General features: G+C 66.6%; 7 protein-coding genes across 7 annotated transcripts; 3 read left to right on the top strand and 4 right to left on the bottom strand.

Moving 5' to 3' along the window:
• Positions 1-491: 491 nt before the first annotated feature.
• Positions 492-1,881, bottom strand: RHOBADRAFT_46994 (uncharacterized protein; the record flags this gene model as incomplete). Its single annotated transcript, XM_018414904.1, has 6 exons — positions 492-630; positions 771-892; positions 974-1,214; positions 1,290-1,417; positions 1,500-1,663; positions 1,731-1,881. 6 exons carry the CDS (start codon positions 1,879-1,881, stop codon positions 492-494), a joined length of 945 nt encoding a protein of 314 aa, XP_018268201.1.
• Positions 1,882-2,550: 669 nt separating this feature from the next.
• On the bottom strand, positions 2,551-3,780 carry RHOBADRAFT_46993 (uncharacterized protein; the record flags this gene model as incomplete). The annotated part of the gene is made up of 3 exons (XM_018414903.1): positions 2,551-2,567; positions 2,686-3,273; positions 3,345-3,780. 3 exons carry the CDS (start codon positions 3,778-3,780, stop codon positions 2,551-2,553), a joined length of 1,041 nt encoding a protein of 346 aa, XP_018268200.1.
• Positions 3,781-4,027: 247 nt separating this feature from the next.
• Positions 4,028-4,702, top strand: RHOBADRAFT_46992 (uncharacterized protein; the record flags this gene model as incomplete). Its single annotated transcript, XM_018414902.1, has 3 exons — positions 4,028-4,476; positions 4,538-4,611; positions 4,683-4,702. The coding sequence occupies 3 exons, from the start codon at positions 4,028-4,030 to the stop codon at positions 4,700-4,702; spliced, it is 543 nt and encodes a 180-aa protein (XP_018268199.1).
• Positions 4,703-5,039: 337 nt separating this feature from the next.
• On the top strand, positions 5,040-6,419 carry RHOBADRAFT_55985 (uncharacterized protein; the record flags this gene model as incomplete). The annotated part of the gene is made up of 3 exons (XM_018418115.1): positions 5,040-5,399; positions 5,477-5,883; positions 5,971-6,419. The coding sequence occupies 3 exons, from the start codon at positions 5,040-5,042 to the stop codon at positions 6,308-6,310; spliced, it is 1,107 nt and encodes a 368-aa protein (XP_018268198.1). The 3' UTR covers positions 6,311-6,419.
• On the bottom strand, positions 6,405-8,399 carry RHOBADRAFT_32327 (uncharacterized protein; the record flags this gene model as incomplete). The annotated part of the gene is made up of 10 exons (XM_018413024.1): positions 6,405-6,448; positions 6,546-6,857; positions 6,936-7,089; positions 7,157-7,201; positions 7,267-7,285; positions 7,357-7,502; positions 7,565-7,888; positions 7,983-8,129; positions 8,188-8,284; positions 8,356-8,399. 10 exons carry the CDS (start codon positions 8,397-8,399, stop codon positions 6,405-6,407), a joined length of 1,332 nt encoding a protein of 443 aa, XP_018268197.1.
• A 453-nt stretch (positions 8,400-8,852) lies between these two features.
• Positions 8,853-10,257, bottom strand: RHOBADRAFT_32326 (uncharacterized protein; the record flags this gene model as incomplete). Its single annotated transcript, XM_018413023.1, has 4 exons — positions 8,853-8,998; positions 9,142-9,472; positions 9,537-9,611; positions 9,679-10,257. The coding sequence occupies 4 exons, from the start codon at positions 10,255-10,257 to the stop codon at positions 8,853-8,855; spliced, it is 1,131 nt and encodes a 376-aa protein (XP_018268196.1).
• A 617-nt stretch (positions 10,258-10,874) lies between these two features.
• On the top strand, positions 10,875-12,990 carry RHOBADRAFT_55983 (uncharacterized protein; the record flags this gene model as incomplete). Its single annotated transcript, XM_018418114.1, has 9 exons — positions 10,875-11,013; positions 11,109-11,196; positions 11,266-11,376; positions 11,443-11,528; positions 11,603-11,868; positions 11,936-12,278; positions 12,344-12,514; positions 12,595-12,651; positions 12,737-12,990. The coding sequence occupies 9 exons, from the start codon at positions 10,875-10,877 to the stop codon at positions 12,988-12,990; spliced, it is 1,515 nt and encodes a 504-aa protein (XP_018268195.1).
• Between the last annotated feature and the right edge of the window lie 9 nt (positions 12,991-12,999).

Below are 12,999 nucleotides of genomic sequence, written 5' to 3'. Positions count from 1 at the left end.
CGCAGGGGCTAGAGACGAGCGCGGGGCCGGTGGCAGGGAGGAAGAGCGAGCAGTGAATGCGCTCAGGCCGCCTCGCCGACGCCGGCCTGGGTCCCCGCTCACCTGGCTCGAGGGCCGTCAAGCTGGATGTGGAGAGTGAGAGGCGAAGGTGAAGGGAAGAGCGAGATGCGGGAGCGCGGGAGGGCGAGTACGGAGCGGGTCGAGTACGAGTCGAGGGAGTTCAACTTGAGAAGGTCGCTCGGTCGACTTGCTCTCGCCGTTCAACCGCCGCCGAGCTTCAGGCAGACAATATTGCAGTGCTCAAGATAGTCGAAGCTAGTCACAGATGTACAACAGAGTGGAAGAGCGCACGCCGGCGCAGCCCGTCATTCTCCTCGCGAACCCTGAACCTCGAGCGCCGTCCCCGGCCGACCCAGTCCTCGCGCCGCCCTTCTCCTGCCCGCCCGCAGCCCTCGAGGACGGTCCTCGCCCCAGAGTCCCTCCCACGCGCCTCACTTGGCCGCCGCGATCGACCGCTGGACGAACTGGAGGATGATGCGGTTGACGATATTGCTGTCCGAGAGCGAGATGAGGCCGGGCGCCGAAGAGATGGCGTGGATCTGGACGGGGCCTCGGGCGTTGACGAACGAGCTGATGGGCGTGGTGGCGAGGTCGAGGAAGGCGATGGTGCGCGAGGTCGAAGAAGAAGGGCCGAGGGAGGCAGGGACAGGAGGCGAGCGAGTCAGTGCCGCGCGACGAGGCCGGTCGAGAAGGAGAGACGAGGGACGTACCGCTGCCACATCTCGCACGCCTCGAGCGGGCACACGATGTGGTCGTCGCCGCCGCGCAGGATGAGGACCGGGCACCGGATCGACGCGAGGAGGTCTTGCGGGATCGGCTTGCGGTTGTAGACCTGCGCCGTCGAGGTCTTGTCAGCTCGAGGGGTCGCAGTGCGCGATGCCTCGAGCAGGACGAGACGAAAGAGTGGACGCACAGCGAGAAAGAGCCAGCTGACGTCGTGCGCGCTCGCGCCCTCTCCCCTCCCGTACCGCTCCTGAAAGTGCACCTTCATGCGCTCTCTCGCATCCCTCAGCCGCTCGTTGCCGCCGATAAAGTAGGCGCAGATGCCCTCGAGCGCGTCGGGCGGGAACGTGCCCGTGCCGTCGCCTCGGCCGTTCTTGTTCTCCATGAGGGCGTCGTGCACGTCGCGGAGCATGGCGACGACGTGAGGTGGCCTGTGGGAGGGTCCGCGGTCAGTGATCGAGTGCGAGGAGAGGAAGGAAGAGAGAGAGAGAGGGACGCACTCGGACATGAAGCCGGGCGAGGCGATGAGGAGCGACGAGACCTTGTCGGGCCGCTTGATGGCGATCCACGTCGCGATGACCGAACCGTGCACGCCCTCGCCGTAGATGCTGTAGCTCGGAAAGTCCATCTCGTCCTGCGAGGCTCGAGAAGATCGTGAGCGCCGCCCTGCCTGACCTCGTCGAGAAGGGAAGAGCGAAACGAGGCTCGGGACGCACCAGGGTCGCCATGACGCACTCTGCCGAGTTCTCGAGCGTGTGCGACGTCCTCTCGCCGCCCTTGGTGAAGCCATGGAAGCGGCAGTCGACGGCGACGAGGTTGAAGCTGTTGGACAGGCGCGCGTCGCCTATCTGGGCACGCCAGCTCGTCAGGTTCGAGCCCGCTGTTCGGCGACACGAGCGAGTCAGTGATGCTCCACGAGTGAGCAGAGAAGAGAAAATAGGGCGCACCGGCGTGGATAAAGACGAGGACCGGCAAGCCAGGCTTGAGCGGGTTCGACGGCGGCAGGTTCTCGTGCGTCGCCCGCGCAAAGTTCGCCGGGTCCGGGTTGAGGACGTAGAACATGTCGAGGTCGCGGTACTCGACGCGCTTGAACGGCATGGTGGGCGAGGCGCGGTGAGCGGCGGGAGGTTGAGGGCGAGGTGGACGAGGCGGCGCGGTTGAGCTCGAGGAGGCGGAGGCCGGTGCTGGACGAGGCGGGGCCGAAGCTGGAGGCGACGAGTGCTGATAGAGGAGCAAGAAGGACGAAGAAGCTCGCGAGAGAGGATAGGTCGAGCAGGACGAGAGAGCGAAGGGAGGGAGGGCGACACCGCGCGACGACGACGACGAGGCCCAGCTGCCGAAAGCCGGATCGAGGGTGCTCGATGCACGACGACGAGATCGGACGAGGTGCCGCAAATTGCGAGGCGGGTGCGGGCCGACGCCGGGTCGAGGAACGAAGGACGAGGCGGTGAAGGGCGGGGAGGGGTGCGAGCGGAAGCGGGGAGGACGCCGCCTCACTTGGCTCGTCTCTCGTCGCTCGCGCCCAATCTTTTCCTGCTGCGAGGACAGCGGCGAGAGCCGGTGGACAAGGACGTAAGCGGCTGAGGGCGTGGAGAGAGAGAGAGAGGGAGGGAGAGAAGGGAGGACGCACAGGCCTCGTTCTCGCCGCACGGCCCCGCTGCTCTCGCGCCCACCCGTCGTCCTCGCGGTCGAGCTCTGCACGATCACAGAAGCGCGTGGTGGCCGGAGAATGCGCCGCATTGATCGAGGAAGCGCGAAGAGGTCGCCTCACGGAAGCGGACGACCTGCGGAAGGTGGTCGACTGAGTGAGCGCTTCGCTCGACGAGGGTGCGACGCGATCGAGCCCGAATGAGAGAGGGAATGAAGAAGGCTCACGTGCGGTCGCCTCGTAGATGCACGCACACGGCTGGGGCCGTCCCTCGTGCCGCCACTCGCGCCGGCTCGGCAGCTCGTCGCTCGCGCTCTCGATGCGCCGCGTCGCCGTGAGGAAGCGCACGCCGCGCAGGGCGTCGATGCGCAGGATGCGGTCGACGAAGGAGGTGGCCGCATGCGAGGACGAAGTGAACGAGGACGGGAGGGTGAGGTCGAGGGCGACGAGCGAGGTGATCGAGAGGCGAGGGAGGACGACGTCGAGGACCTGCTCGAGGGGGACGCCGTCGAGCGACAGGGTGCACAGGTTGTTGCACGACGCGACGAGGTCGACGAGCGAGTCGGGGAGGGCGACCCAGTGCGTCGAGATCGAGATTTGGCGCAGTCGCGAGGGGAGGGAGGGGAAGGCGGCGACGAGGCGCTCGTGGAGGGGCGAGCCGCTCTTGATGACAAACAGGTCGAGGGCCGTCAGGGTGTCTTGCGACGACTCGAGGAGGGGCCGGAAGAGCGAGGCGGGCTGGTCGACCATGGCCGAGAGGGAGAGGCGCTCGAGCCGGAGCGCGAGCGGCGCAAAGTCGGCCGGCACCTCGAGCGGAAGGTTGAGACGGAGGTGGCGCAGGGCTGCAAGACGACCGTCGCTCAGCACGTGAACGTCATGGTCGAAGCGAGCCAGAGAGCAGAGCCGGGCTCACCTCGCAAGGCGGGCAGGCGCAGCAGGTTGAGGTCGAACGCCGCCATGAAGAGCGTCGACCGCAGGTGGAGCGAGCGGATCTGGGCACCCTCGTCGCCGCCCATGCAACACAGCTCGACGACTTGGAGGTCGGACAGCGGGTAAAAGTCGTCGTCTTGAGGCGCGAAGTCGAAAAACAGGACCAGCTCGTCGAGGACGAGAGGCCGCGCCGACGCTCGACGCCGGACGAGAAAGGCGCGCGCTCGACCGTACGAGTCGATGTGGACTCGTGCTTCGAGTGCGCGTTGTGCCGGCTCGACCCAGGCTCGTGCGACGAGGGCGAGGTTGCGCAAGGTCGCGGCTCGCAGGCGGACGGTCGACGGCCAACCCTCGACGGCGAGGTCGACGATGCGGGCGACGAGCTCTGGCGGGAGCTTGTCGATCGGTGCGCGGGCCATTTGCGCCTGCTCGAGCGGGTGGTCGGCGGGTGAGGAGCTCGTCGAGGTGGAGGTGAGGCGGGCGACCAGGTCGAGAGGCGACGGCGGCTCGGGCGGTCTTGCGAGAAATCGGAAGGTGTCGAAAGCAGCTCGACAGGTAGCTCTAGTGCAGCACTGCCTTGCCAGGGGTTGATGCGAGCGAGAAGTGAAGAGCGAGGCGATCTTCCTCCTCGTCGTCTCTCCCTCATCAACGACAACGACAAGAGCCATGCAGTCGCTTGCGAGCTCGTTCGCGCGCATCAGCCTCTCGGCCCGACCAGCACTCGCCCGCGCCGCACCCCTCGCGTCCACCTCCCGCCTCGTCCTCCCCCCTTCCTCCTCCTCGCTCCCTCGACTCGCCGCCTCGCCCCGCACCTTCTCGACCTCGAGCCCGGCCCAGGCGACCTTGAACCAGGTGACGCGTGGCGCCCGCAAGCTCGTGCGGCGGCAGAACAAGACGCCCGCGCTCGAGGGCTGCTACCAGAAGAAGGGCGTCTGCAGCAAGGTCTACACCGTCAAGCCCCGCAAGCCCAACAGTGCCGTGCGCAAGGTCGCCAAGGTCAAGCTCAGCACCGGCCGCGCCGTCATCGCCTACATCCCGGGCGAGGGCCACAATTTGCAGGAGCACTCGGTCGTCCTCGTGCGCGGCGGACGCACCCAGGACTTGCCCGGAGCCAAGTGCGTCTCTGTGGCTCTCTCTCTTTCCTCAAAGTCGCAGGACTGACTCACTCGCCACCAGGTACAAGATCGTGCGCGGCGCGCTCGACCTCGGAGGAGTTGCCGGCCGGGCCGTCTCGAGGAGCAAGTACGGCAGTGCGTCTCGTCTCTCTCTCTCCTGCGCCGCCAGTGCGTCCTAGAACTGACCACGCCCACTTTCCCTGCAGCCAAGAAGCCGAAGAAGTAGATGCGCAGCCTGCAACGTGTACTCTTTGCCCTCTCTCTGTCTCCGTGCCGAGCTTGCCGATCACGCGAGGTGGGGTCGAGTTGAGGTGCTGGCCATGTGGTCTCGCTCTCGCCTCCTGGCCTCTTTCCGTCGCCACCCACTCACTCGCAGCACTCGACATCGACGACGACGACGCCGCAGCCGCCTCACCGCCAACTGCCTGCGCCGTTCGCCGACCTCTTTCCCCACCTTCTCCTCCTCGCCTTCCTCGACTTCCTCCTCGCCAACCCGACCTCGTGAGCGGCAGCGCCGGCCAACGTCCGCCGTCCCATCCTCTCCCTCCCGACTCGACCCGACCATGTCGCTCCCGGTCCTCTCGTACGCGACCGCGCACGCCGACCCACCCGAGTTCATCCGCCAACTGCGCCACGCCCTGCTCACGACCGGCTTCCTGTACCTCTCGTCGATCGACGCCGTGGTGCCCGACTGGCGCGCCTCGTGGGACGCCGCGTTCGCGGCGTCGGCCGACTTCTTTGCGCACGACGAGGCGACAAAGGTCGAGGGGATTGGCATGGCGAGGTCGAGACACTTTCGCGGGTACTCGGCGTACGGCGTCGAGGTGACGCAGGGGCGGCATGACTTGAGGGAGCAGATTGACCTTGGGCCCGACACGGAGCCGGCGGTCGAGTACCCGCCGCCGCCCGGAACCCGGATCGAGGTGCGTCGTCTTCCGCTCTCTCTCTGTCTTTGCGACCGTGTCTCGAGCGCAGCACTAACCCATCCTTCCATTCGCAGCGCGTCCTGTACGGCCCGAACCAGTACCCTTCTTTCGTCCCCGCGCTCGAGCCCGCCCTCCGGCACTGGCACGCCCTCTGCACCTCGATCTCCTGCGTCCTCCTCTCCCTCCTCGCCGAGTCCCTCACCCCCTCGCCCTCCCGCCTCACGTCCCTCTTCGCGACGCGCCCCGACCGCGAGGGCGAGCCCGCCTACTCGCGCATGAAGGTCGTGCGGTACCCGCCCGTGCGCCCAGGCGACGACGACGAGGGCGGCGGGCTCGGCGTCGGCGCGCACAAGGACGGTGGCGGGTTGACGCTGCTCGCGCAGGACGCGACGGGAGGGCTGCAGGTGCAGCTGTGGGACGGCGAGTGGGTCGGGGTCGAGCCGAGGGAGTACGAGCTCGTCATTAATGTCGGGCAGGTCGTGTGCGTCCCTCTCTCTCTCGCCCTCTCTCTCTCTCCCGGGCTTTCTTTCGCGAGAACGACAGACTGACCTTGCCCCTCGTCACGCAGCGAGCGCTTCTCGGCCGGCCTGTACGCGGCGACGACGCACCGTGTCCTCCCGACGCGCTCCTCCTCAGCGCGCCTCTCGATCCCCTTCTTCTTCTGCCCGCGCCTCGACGCCCTCGTCCCCGTCCTCTCGCCCTCCGACATCCATCCCGCGCTCCTCGACGAGGCGGCGCGCACGGCCAACGGCGCAGAGAAGAAGAGCGAGGTGAGGCAGGGCGACCTGCACGAGGAGGTGTTTGGGCTCGCGGCGTGGAGGGGCATCACGAGGAGCCATGGCGACGTGTGGACCAAGTTCTACGGGCGCGAGGTGGATCCGGTCGGCGGGCCCGAGGTGCTCGCTTGAGCGGAGGACGCTCTCTATCTCTCTCTCGACGGGCGCTCGCTCTCTCTCGCGGCACTCGTAGAGATGGGAATGGAACTGCGATGCACTTGTCGAGCTACGTCGCACCCTTAGTCACGACCTCGATTGCCTGCGCAAAGTCTGCGAGCGAGAGAGGAAGGGAGGAAGAGGAGCTCCCAAGTTAGTCGCCGTCTCGTCACGCTCGCCGACGAGAGAGAGACAGAAAGGCGAGGCGCACCGGCGATAATGTCGTCGACGTCCTCGATCCCGACGCTGACCCGGATCAAGTCGGGCGTGCTGCCGTTCTCGCGCGCCTCGTCGGGCGTCAACTGGCGGTGCGTCGTGCTCTGCGGATGCAGGACGAGCGTCCTGACGTCGCCGACGTTGGGCGCGTGGATGGCGAGCTGCGTCGCGTCGATAAAGGCGCGCGCGATGGCGGTCGACGAGCGGGACGAAGTGGGCTTGAGGGCGAAGCAGAGCATGCCGCCACTGCCTCGTGGGAGGAAGCGCTTGAAGAGAGCGTGCGACGGGTGCGAGGCGAGGCCGGGATCTGCAGAGGCGACGAGAGGGAGTCAGGTAACAGGTCGTCGTACTCGCCGACGACGAAGAGAGGGAGAGAGGGACGTGCGCGAGATCCAGAGCGTCGCCTCGTGCGCCTCGAGCCACTGCGCGAGCCGCAGCGCGCTCTGCGTCTGCTTGTCGACCCGGAGCGTCAACGTCTCGAGGCCCTGCAGGAGCGAGTGCGTCGCGAACGGCGACAAGGTCGCGCCCATCTCGCGCATCTGCATCGGCTCGAGGCGCGGTCAGTGCGGGTCTGCCGAGGGCGAGGTCGAGAAAGGCGGGACGCACCGTCTCGAGCTTCATCTTGGCGGCAAAGGCGGCGCGGCCGAACTGCTGCGCGCTCGGACCTTGTGGGTCAGTCTGGCTCCTTGAGAAAGTGGGGCGAGTCGTCGACGCACCTTGGTCAGGATCATGCCACTGCAGCGAGCAAAACTGTCAGTACGAGACGACGACGACGACGAAGAGAGAGAGGAAGAAAGCGGACGCACTGATAGCCAGGAAAGGGCTTGGAGAACTCGGGAAAGCGAGGGTTACTCGCCCAGTCAAAGTTGCCCATGTCGACGACGAGGCCGCCGAGTGCAGCGCCGTGACCGCCGATCCACTTGGTCGCCGAGTGCAGGATGATGTCGGCGCCCTGTGACGAGAGAGGCTCGTCAGTCGGTGGTTCAGGGAGGAGGAACGAGCGCCAGGACGCACAAGGTCGCCCGGCCGGATGAGGTACCCCGCCGCGCCGAACGTGTTGTCGACGATGAGGGGCACGCCGGCCTTGTGTGCGAGGTCGGCGAGCGCAGGTAGGTCGAACAGGTCGAGCGTCGGGTTGGCGATGCTCTCGACGAGGATGCCCTTGGTGTTCTCGTCGATTTGCGAGGCAAACTCTCGCGGGTCGCTCGACGTGACAAACTTGCCCGTGATGCCGAGGCGAGGCAGGAAATGGCGGAAGATGTAGAAGCTGCCGCCGTACAGATGGCTGCTGACGACGAAGTTGTCGCCCGAGCGAGCGAGCGCAATGACGGCGGCGAGCTGCGAGGCCGAGACGGGTCAGCTCAGCTTCGCGGCGGGACCATCGCAGGCCCGGAGCCTCTCGCAACCTCTGAAAGAGAGCAGAGGAACGCACCGTCGCCGCCTGCCCGCTCGCGACCGCGACCGCCCCGACGCCGCCCTCGAGCTTGGCGATGCGCTCCTCGAGCACCGTGTTGGTCGGGTTGGCGACGCGGCTGTAGTGGTAGCCCTTGGTCTGGAACGTGCACAGGTCCTCGACGTGCTGCAAGAGGGCGAGGGTCAGCTCCTCCTGGTCGGGTCGGAGGTGGGAGGGGGCGCACCTGCTCGTTGTCGAAGGCAAAGGCGGTCGAGGCATAGATGGGGACGCCGACCGACCTCGTCGTCGGGTCGGGCCGCTGTCCTGCGTGCACTTGCTGCCTGTGGGAGCGACGAGGTGAGCTTCCCCACACAAGCCTTGCGGGGCGAGGAGGAGGAGGAGGGGGGCGCACGTCTCGAAGCTGAGCTGGGGGGCCTCGGCGGTGGGCACGGTCATGGTAACGGGAAGCGTCTTGGGTGAAAGCGGTCGTGGTCGAGCGCAACGAGCGAGCGAGGAGGAGGAGAGCCGCCGGCTTCGAGCCGGGCGAACCGACGCCATAACGCCGCGTCTTGCGTGCTTGCGGTGCCGGCCGAGACGAGAGCGCACGCCTCTCACCGGCACTGGCTGGGTTCCGCCAGCAGCCGCGGGCGAGAGAGAACCGAGAAGAGGAGCCGACTCTCCGTCAAGCTGATGAAGCTTTCTAGCTCTCTCGCAAGCCGTTCGTGCTCTCTTGCGCGGGCACTGACACGTATGTATTGCTCAGAAGAAATCAGGAAGGCGAGGGCAAGGAATGGAGGGCGGTGCGCAAGACACCGCGCGAGCCGCCTCGAGGCTCAGGTCGCGAGGACCGCCGGCGTCGGCGCAGCGTGCTGCAGAGGCGGCGAGACATCTGCGAGACGTAGGAGAGGTTCAGGACAACGTATCGAGAGTCGAGGGACAGTCGGGCGCACAGTCGAGGTCAATCTTGCGGCCGGCAAAGACGAACGGCTCGACCTTCTTGTCGTGCTCGATGACCTTGCGCAGGTGTGTGTGCTTGACGCGAGCGCGGCCCCATTCTGTAGAGACACGAGTCGTGTCAGGGTGGCTCGAGAAAGGAGAAGACCGAGGTCCAGGACGAGGAGAAGGACGAAGGAGGAAAAGTGGTTGAGGTGGATTCGGGGTCGGGCGAGGGGGCAGAGAGGAGACGAGGAGGACGCACCGAGACCGTTCGGCGGCTTCGAGTCGGCCTTCTCCGGGTCGTACAGGCCCAGGCGCTCGAGTAGCGGCGACGGCACGGTCGTGACGGGAAAGTCGTTCGCCGCCCTCGAGAAGTACAGGAGCCCGAGGCGCTCATAGTCGGCCTGGTCGGGCGGCGGGCGCACGACGCGGTGAACCGTCGACTTGATGTGGCCGGCGCTGATGTAGGTGAGGACCTCGGCCGTGTTGACGACGACGTGGCCGGGCAGGAAAGGGACCCAGCGGTACTCGCCCGGGGCGGTCTGCACCTGCAGGGCGTTGACGATCTGGGGGAACAGGATCGTGAGGAGACCCTGTACGAAGCGGTGAGGTCAGTCGAGGGCGAGAGAGGCATCGACGAGGGGACGGTCGACGCACAAAGTCCGTGTGGCCCTTGACCGTCTGGTTGCCGATCTTGGCCGCCTCGTCGGCGCTGTGCACGCCGTAGATCATCTGTGTCGGTCGAGCGAGAGGAGTCAGTTCGTGAGGTCGAGAGGGTAGAGAGCTTGGCCGGGCTCACGTAGCGCAGGTGGTCGTCGCTCGCCTTGTCGTACGCGTGCGGCTCGGCGAGGTAACCCTCGGGCAGCTCGAGGAGGAGCGCAAACAGGCGCAGGAGCGGGTCGAGGATACGCTCGTGCACCTTGCGCGAGAAAGCCGAGATCTCGGGCTTGTACGGCGCGAGGAAATCGAACCGGAGCTGCTCGTCGGCGAGGACAGGCGTGTCCTTCGGGTGGTTGAGCATCTCGATCTTGCTCTTGACGGTCGCGTCCGAGTCGTACGTCTCTTTGGGCTCGCGGTAGCCCCAGTACTTGCCGACGTCAAAGTCGCACGGGTGCTCGCGCTTGACCTCGAGCGGCTGCTTGAAGAAGGCGTCGGCGATCTGGAGCTGGCGCACGACCTCGTCGTCCTCGATGCCGTGGCCGGTGACGAACAAGAAGCCGACGTTCTCGATGGCCTTGCGCAACTCGGCGACGAGCTCCTCCTTGCCGCCGGGCTGCGAGAACTTGGCGAGGTCGAGCGAGGCGAGGTCGACGTAGTCGAGCTGGGCCTTGGTAGCAGGCGGGCGGGAATACGGCGAGAGGGCTGGAACGGTCGACATGTCGGTGTGCGTGAGTGTCGACGAAGGAAGGAGGAGGTTCTGGTCCAAGACGGCGGTGAAGTCGGGCGAGCGGCGGGCGGCGAGGCGAGGCGAGGGTGGAGGAGCCGGCGTGACTCGCACACAAGCGGAGCGCACGATGGGGTGACTGCAGACTCAGCAGGTATGGTGCACAGGCCGGCTGTGCGTCGCGGGCGAGAGATGCAGCGTACGGCGAGCGTGCCCCGCCGTTCCGAGCACGCCACGAAGGGCGCGGGCGAGTGGCCCGGCAGAGTGAGGGGGAGAGAGCTGCAGCACATGCTAGAGAGCTCTGCCGAGCGGCCATAGCACTCCTGGCTCAGCCAGACGCAGCTGGTGGTGGTCGAGGAGAAAGCGAGCCGGGCGAACTTCATCTCTCTGGTCCTCCTCGTCTCGCTCAGATGTCGAAGCCGGCCGGGTGAGCGCAGCCAAGCCGGCTCGATGGCCTGGGAGCCGCCTCGCATTGCGCCACAGCTGTCGCATCGCGACATGCGCCCCCTCTCTCGCCTCTTGCTCGTTCGGCCGACAGAGCCGCCTCGTCGCTCGCTCGCCGTAAATGGCGATGCTTGCTTTCGCTCGTAACCTCCAGCTACGCCCTCGCCATGTCCTCCGCTTCGTCGCTCGCCGAGAAGCGAGGTGTCGAGCCCTCCTCCTCGCCGACCTCCCTTCTCGCTGCCGACGAGCATGCCCGGCTGCTGCGCAAGATCGACTGGCGCATCCTCCCCTGGGTCTACCTCACCTGTGCGTCGGCCTCGTCCTCGCGCTCTCATACAGCTCGCCTCGGCGAGTCCTGAGATTTCTCCTCCCCTTCATCCTCGTCCTCCTCGTCGTCGCAGACTGCATCATGCGCATCGACGTCGGCAACATCAGCAACGCCGGCGTCATGAACAGCGAGACGGGTCATTCGTTGCGGCAGGTCCTGCAGTGCGTCTTGACCCTCTCGCTCTCTCCTCCTGCCTCGTGCGCGACGAGCTGACGCCGAGCGCCTCGCAGCCTGTCGCCGCAGCAGTGGGCGACCGTGATCATCGTCTTCTACCCGACCTACATGGCGTTCGAGCCCGTCAGCACCTACTTCATCCGCATCACGTCGCCGTCTCAATGGATGTGCGTACCTCGTCCTCGTCGTGCTCCTCTGCGACTCGCCGCTGACTTCTCCTCGCCCGCGTGCAGCGGCCGCATCATGTGCACCTGGGCCATCGTCATGTGCTGCATGGCTGCCGTGACCTCGTACGGCGGCCTCATCACGTGTCGAGTTCGTGCGTCCACGGTCCCCACCCCTTCCTTCCCTCTCGCCTCGCCGACCTGACGCTCTTTCTTCTTCGCGCCGCAGTCATCGGCGCCGCCGAGGCCGGCTACTTCCCGTGCATCGTGTACCACTGGAGCTTCTGGTACGACTCGGACGAGCTCGCGCCGCGCATGCTCGGCCTGTACGCCGCAGGTGCGGCGGCCGGCGCCGCGTCCGGCTTCCTCAGCTGGGCCATCTCGTTTGCCAACTCGCCACCCATGTATGGCTGGAGGTTCCTCTTCATCATCGAGGGCCTCATCCCGCTCGTCCTCGGCGTTGCGACGTTCTGGGTCCTGCCCGACTTTCCTTCGGTGAGTCTCGCTGTTTCTCCCCTCTCGGCCTTTCTCTCGCACTCGACTTGACTTCTCAACCTCGCAGACGTCCCAGTGGCTCACGACGAGCGAGGTCGAACACCTCAGCCTTCATCTGCACAAGTTTGCGCCGCACGAGACGGCCAAGGTGTTCGACCGCCGCCAGAGCCTCGCCATCTTCCAGGACCCGACCTACTACCTCTTCACGCTCGTGTGGGTCCTACAGGCCGTCGGTGGGTACGGTATCTCGCTCGTTCTGCCGCAGATCGTGAGCGACATGGGCTTTGTCGGGTCGGCGGCCACCAACCTCCTCCAGCTCCCGCCGGCCGCCTTCACGATCCTCTTCCTCTTCTTCTGCGCCGAGGTGTTGCGGAGGAAGCTCGTCAACGCCTTTGCGCTCGTCCTCGGCAGTGCGTCTCCCTCGTTCTCGTCCCTCGTCGCCCTCGAGCCGAGCTGACCTCCCTCCCGCGCACAGTGTTCACGCTCGTCATCGTCGGCTACATCCTCCTCCTCAAGGTCGACGCGCCAGGAGGTCGATACGTCGCTGTCGTACTCGTTACGAGCGCTGCGGGCGTCATCTACCCGTGCCTGTGGCCGCGCCGGATCCAGGCGCTGCGAGGGACCGCAGGAGCCGCTCTTGGGATCGGTGAGCTCCCTCCCCACCCCTCTCTCTCTCTCTCTCTCTCTCATGTCGACGTCCGAAAGGTCCTGATGTACTCGTTACAGGCCTGCACAACGCGAGCGCGCAGCTGTCTGGCCTGCTCGGCCCCCAGCTCTTCCGCTGTGAGCGCACCCTTCCTCTTTCTCTCCCTTGCTCGCCTGCCTCTCGAACACCCCTGGCTGACTGATCCTTTTCGCTCCCGCGCAGCCGACTACGCGCCCCGCTACGTCAACTCGTTCATCGCCGCCTCGGTCCTCATTGGATCAGCCATGATCGCCCTCGTCCCGCTTTGGTGGCTCCTCGACGGCGACTTGAGCGCGTACCCGTGGCTCGCCAAGCACGTCCAGGCGCAAACGCACCACCACGAGGGCGACGACGAGCGCGATGTGGTGGCCGAGGTCTGGGCGAGTGAGGAGAGGAGGCTCGAGCACGAGAAGGAGCAGGACGGGGCTCGAGTTTAGCGGGAGCGG

The sequence above is a fragment of the Rhodotorula graminis genome (assembly GCF_001329695.1).
Source record: "Rhodotorula graminis WP1 unplaced genomic scaffold RHOBAscaffold_16, whole genome shotgun sequence".
Taxonomy (NCBI): domain Eukaryota; kingdom Fungi; phylum Basidiomycota; class Microbotryomycetes; order Sporidiobolales; family Sporidiobolaceae; genus Rhodotorula; species Rhodotorula graminis.
This window is presented reverse-complemented; position numbering and strand designations above follow the sequence as displayed.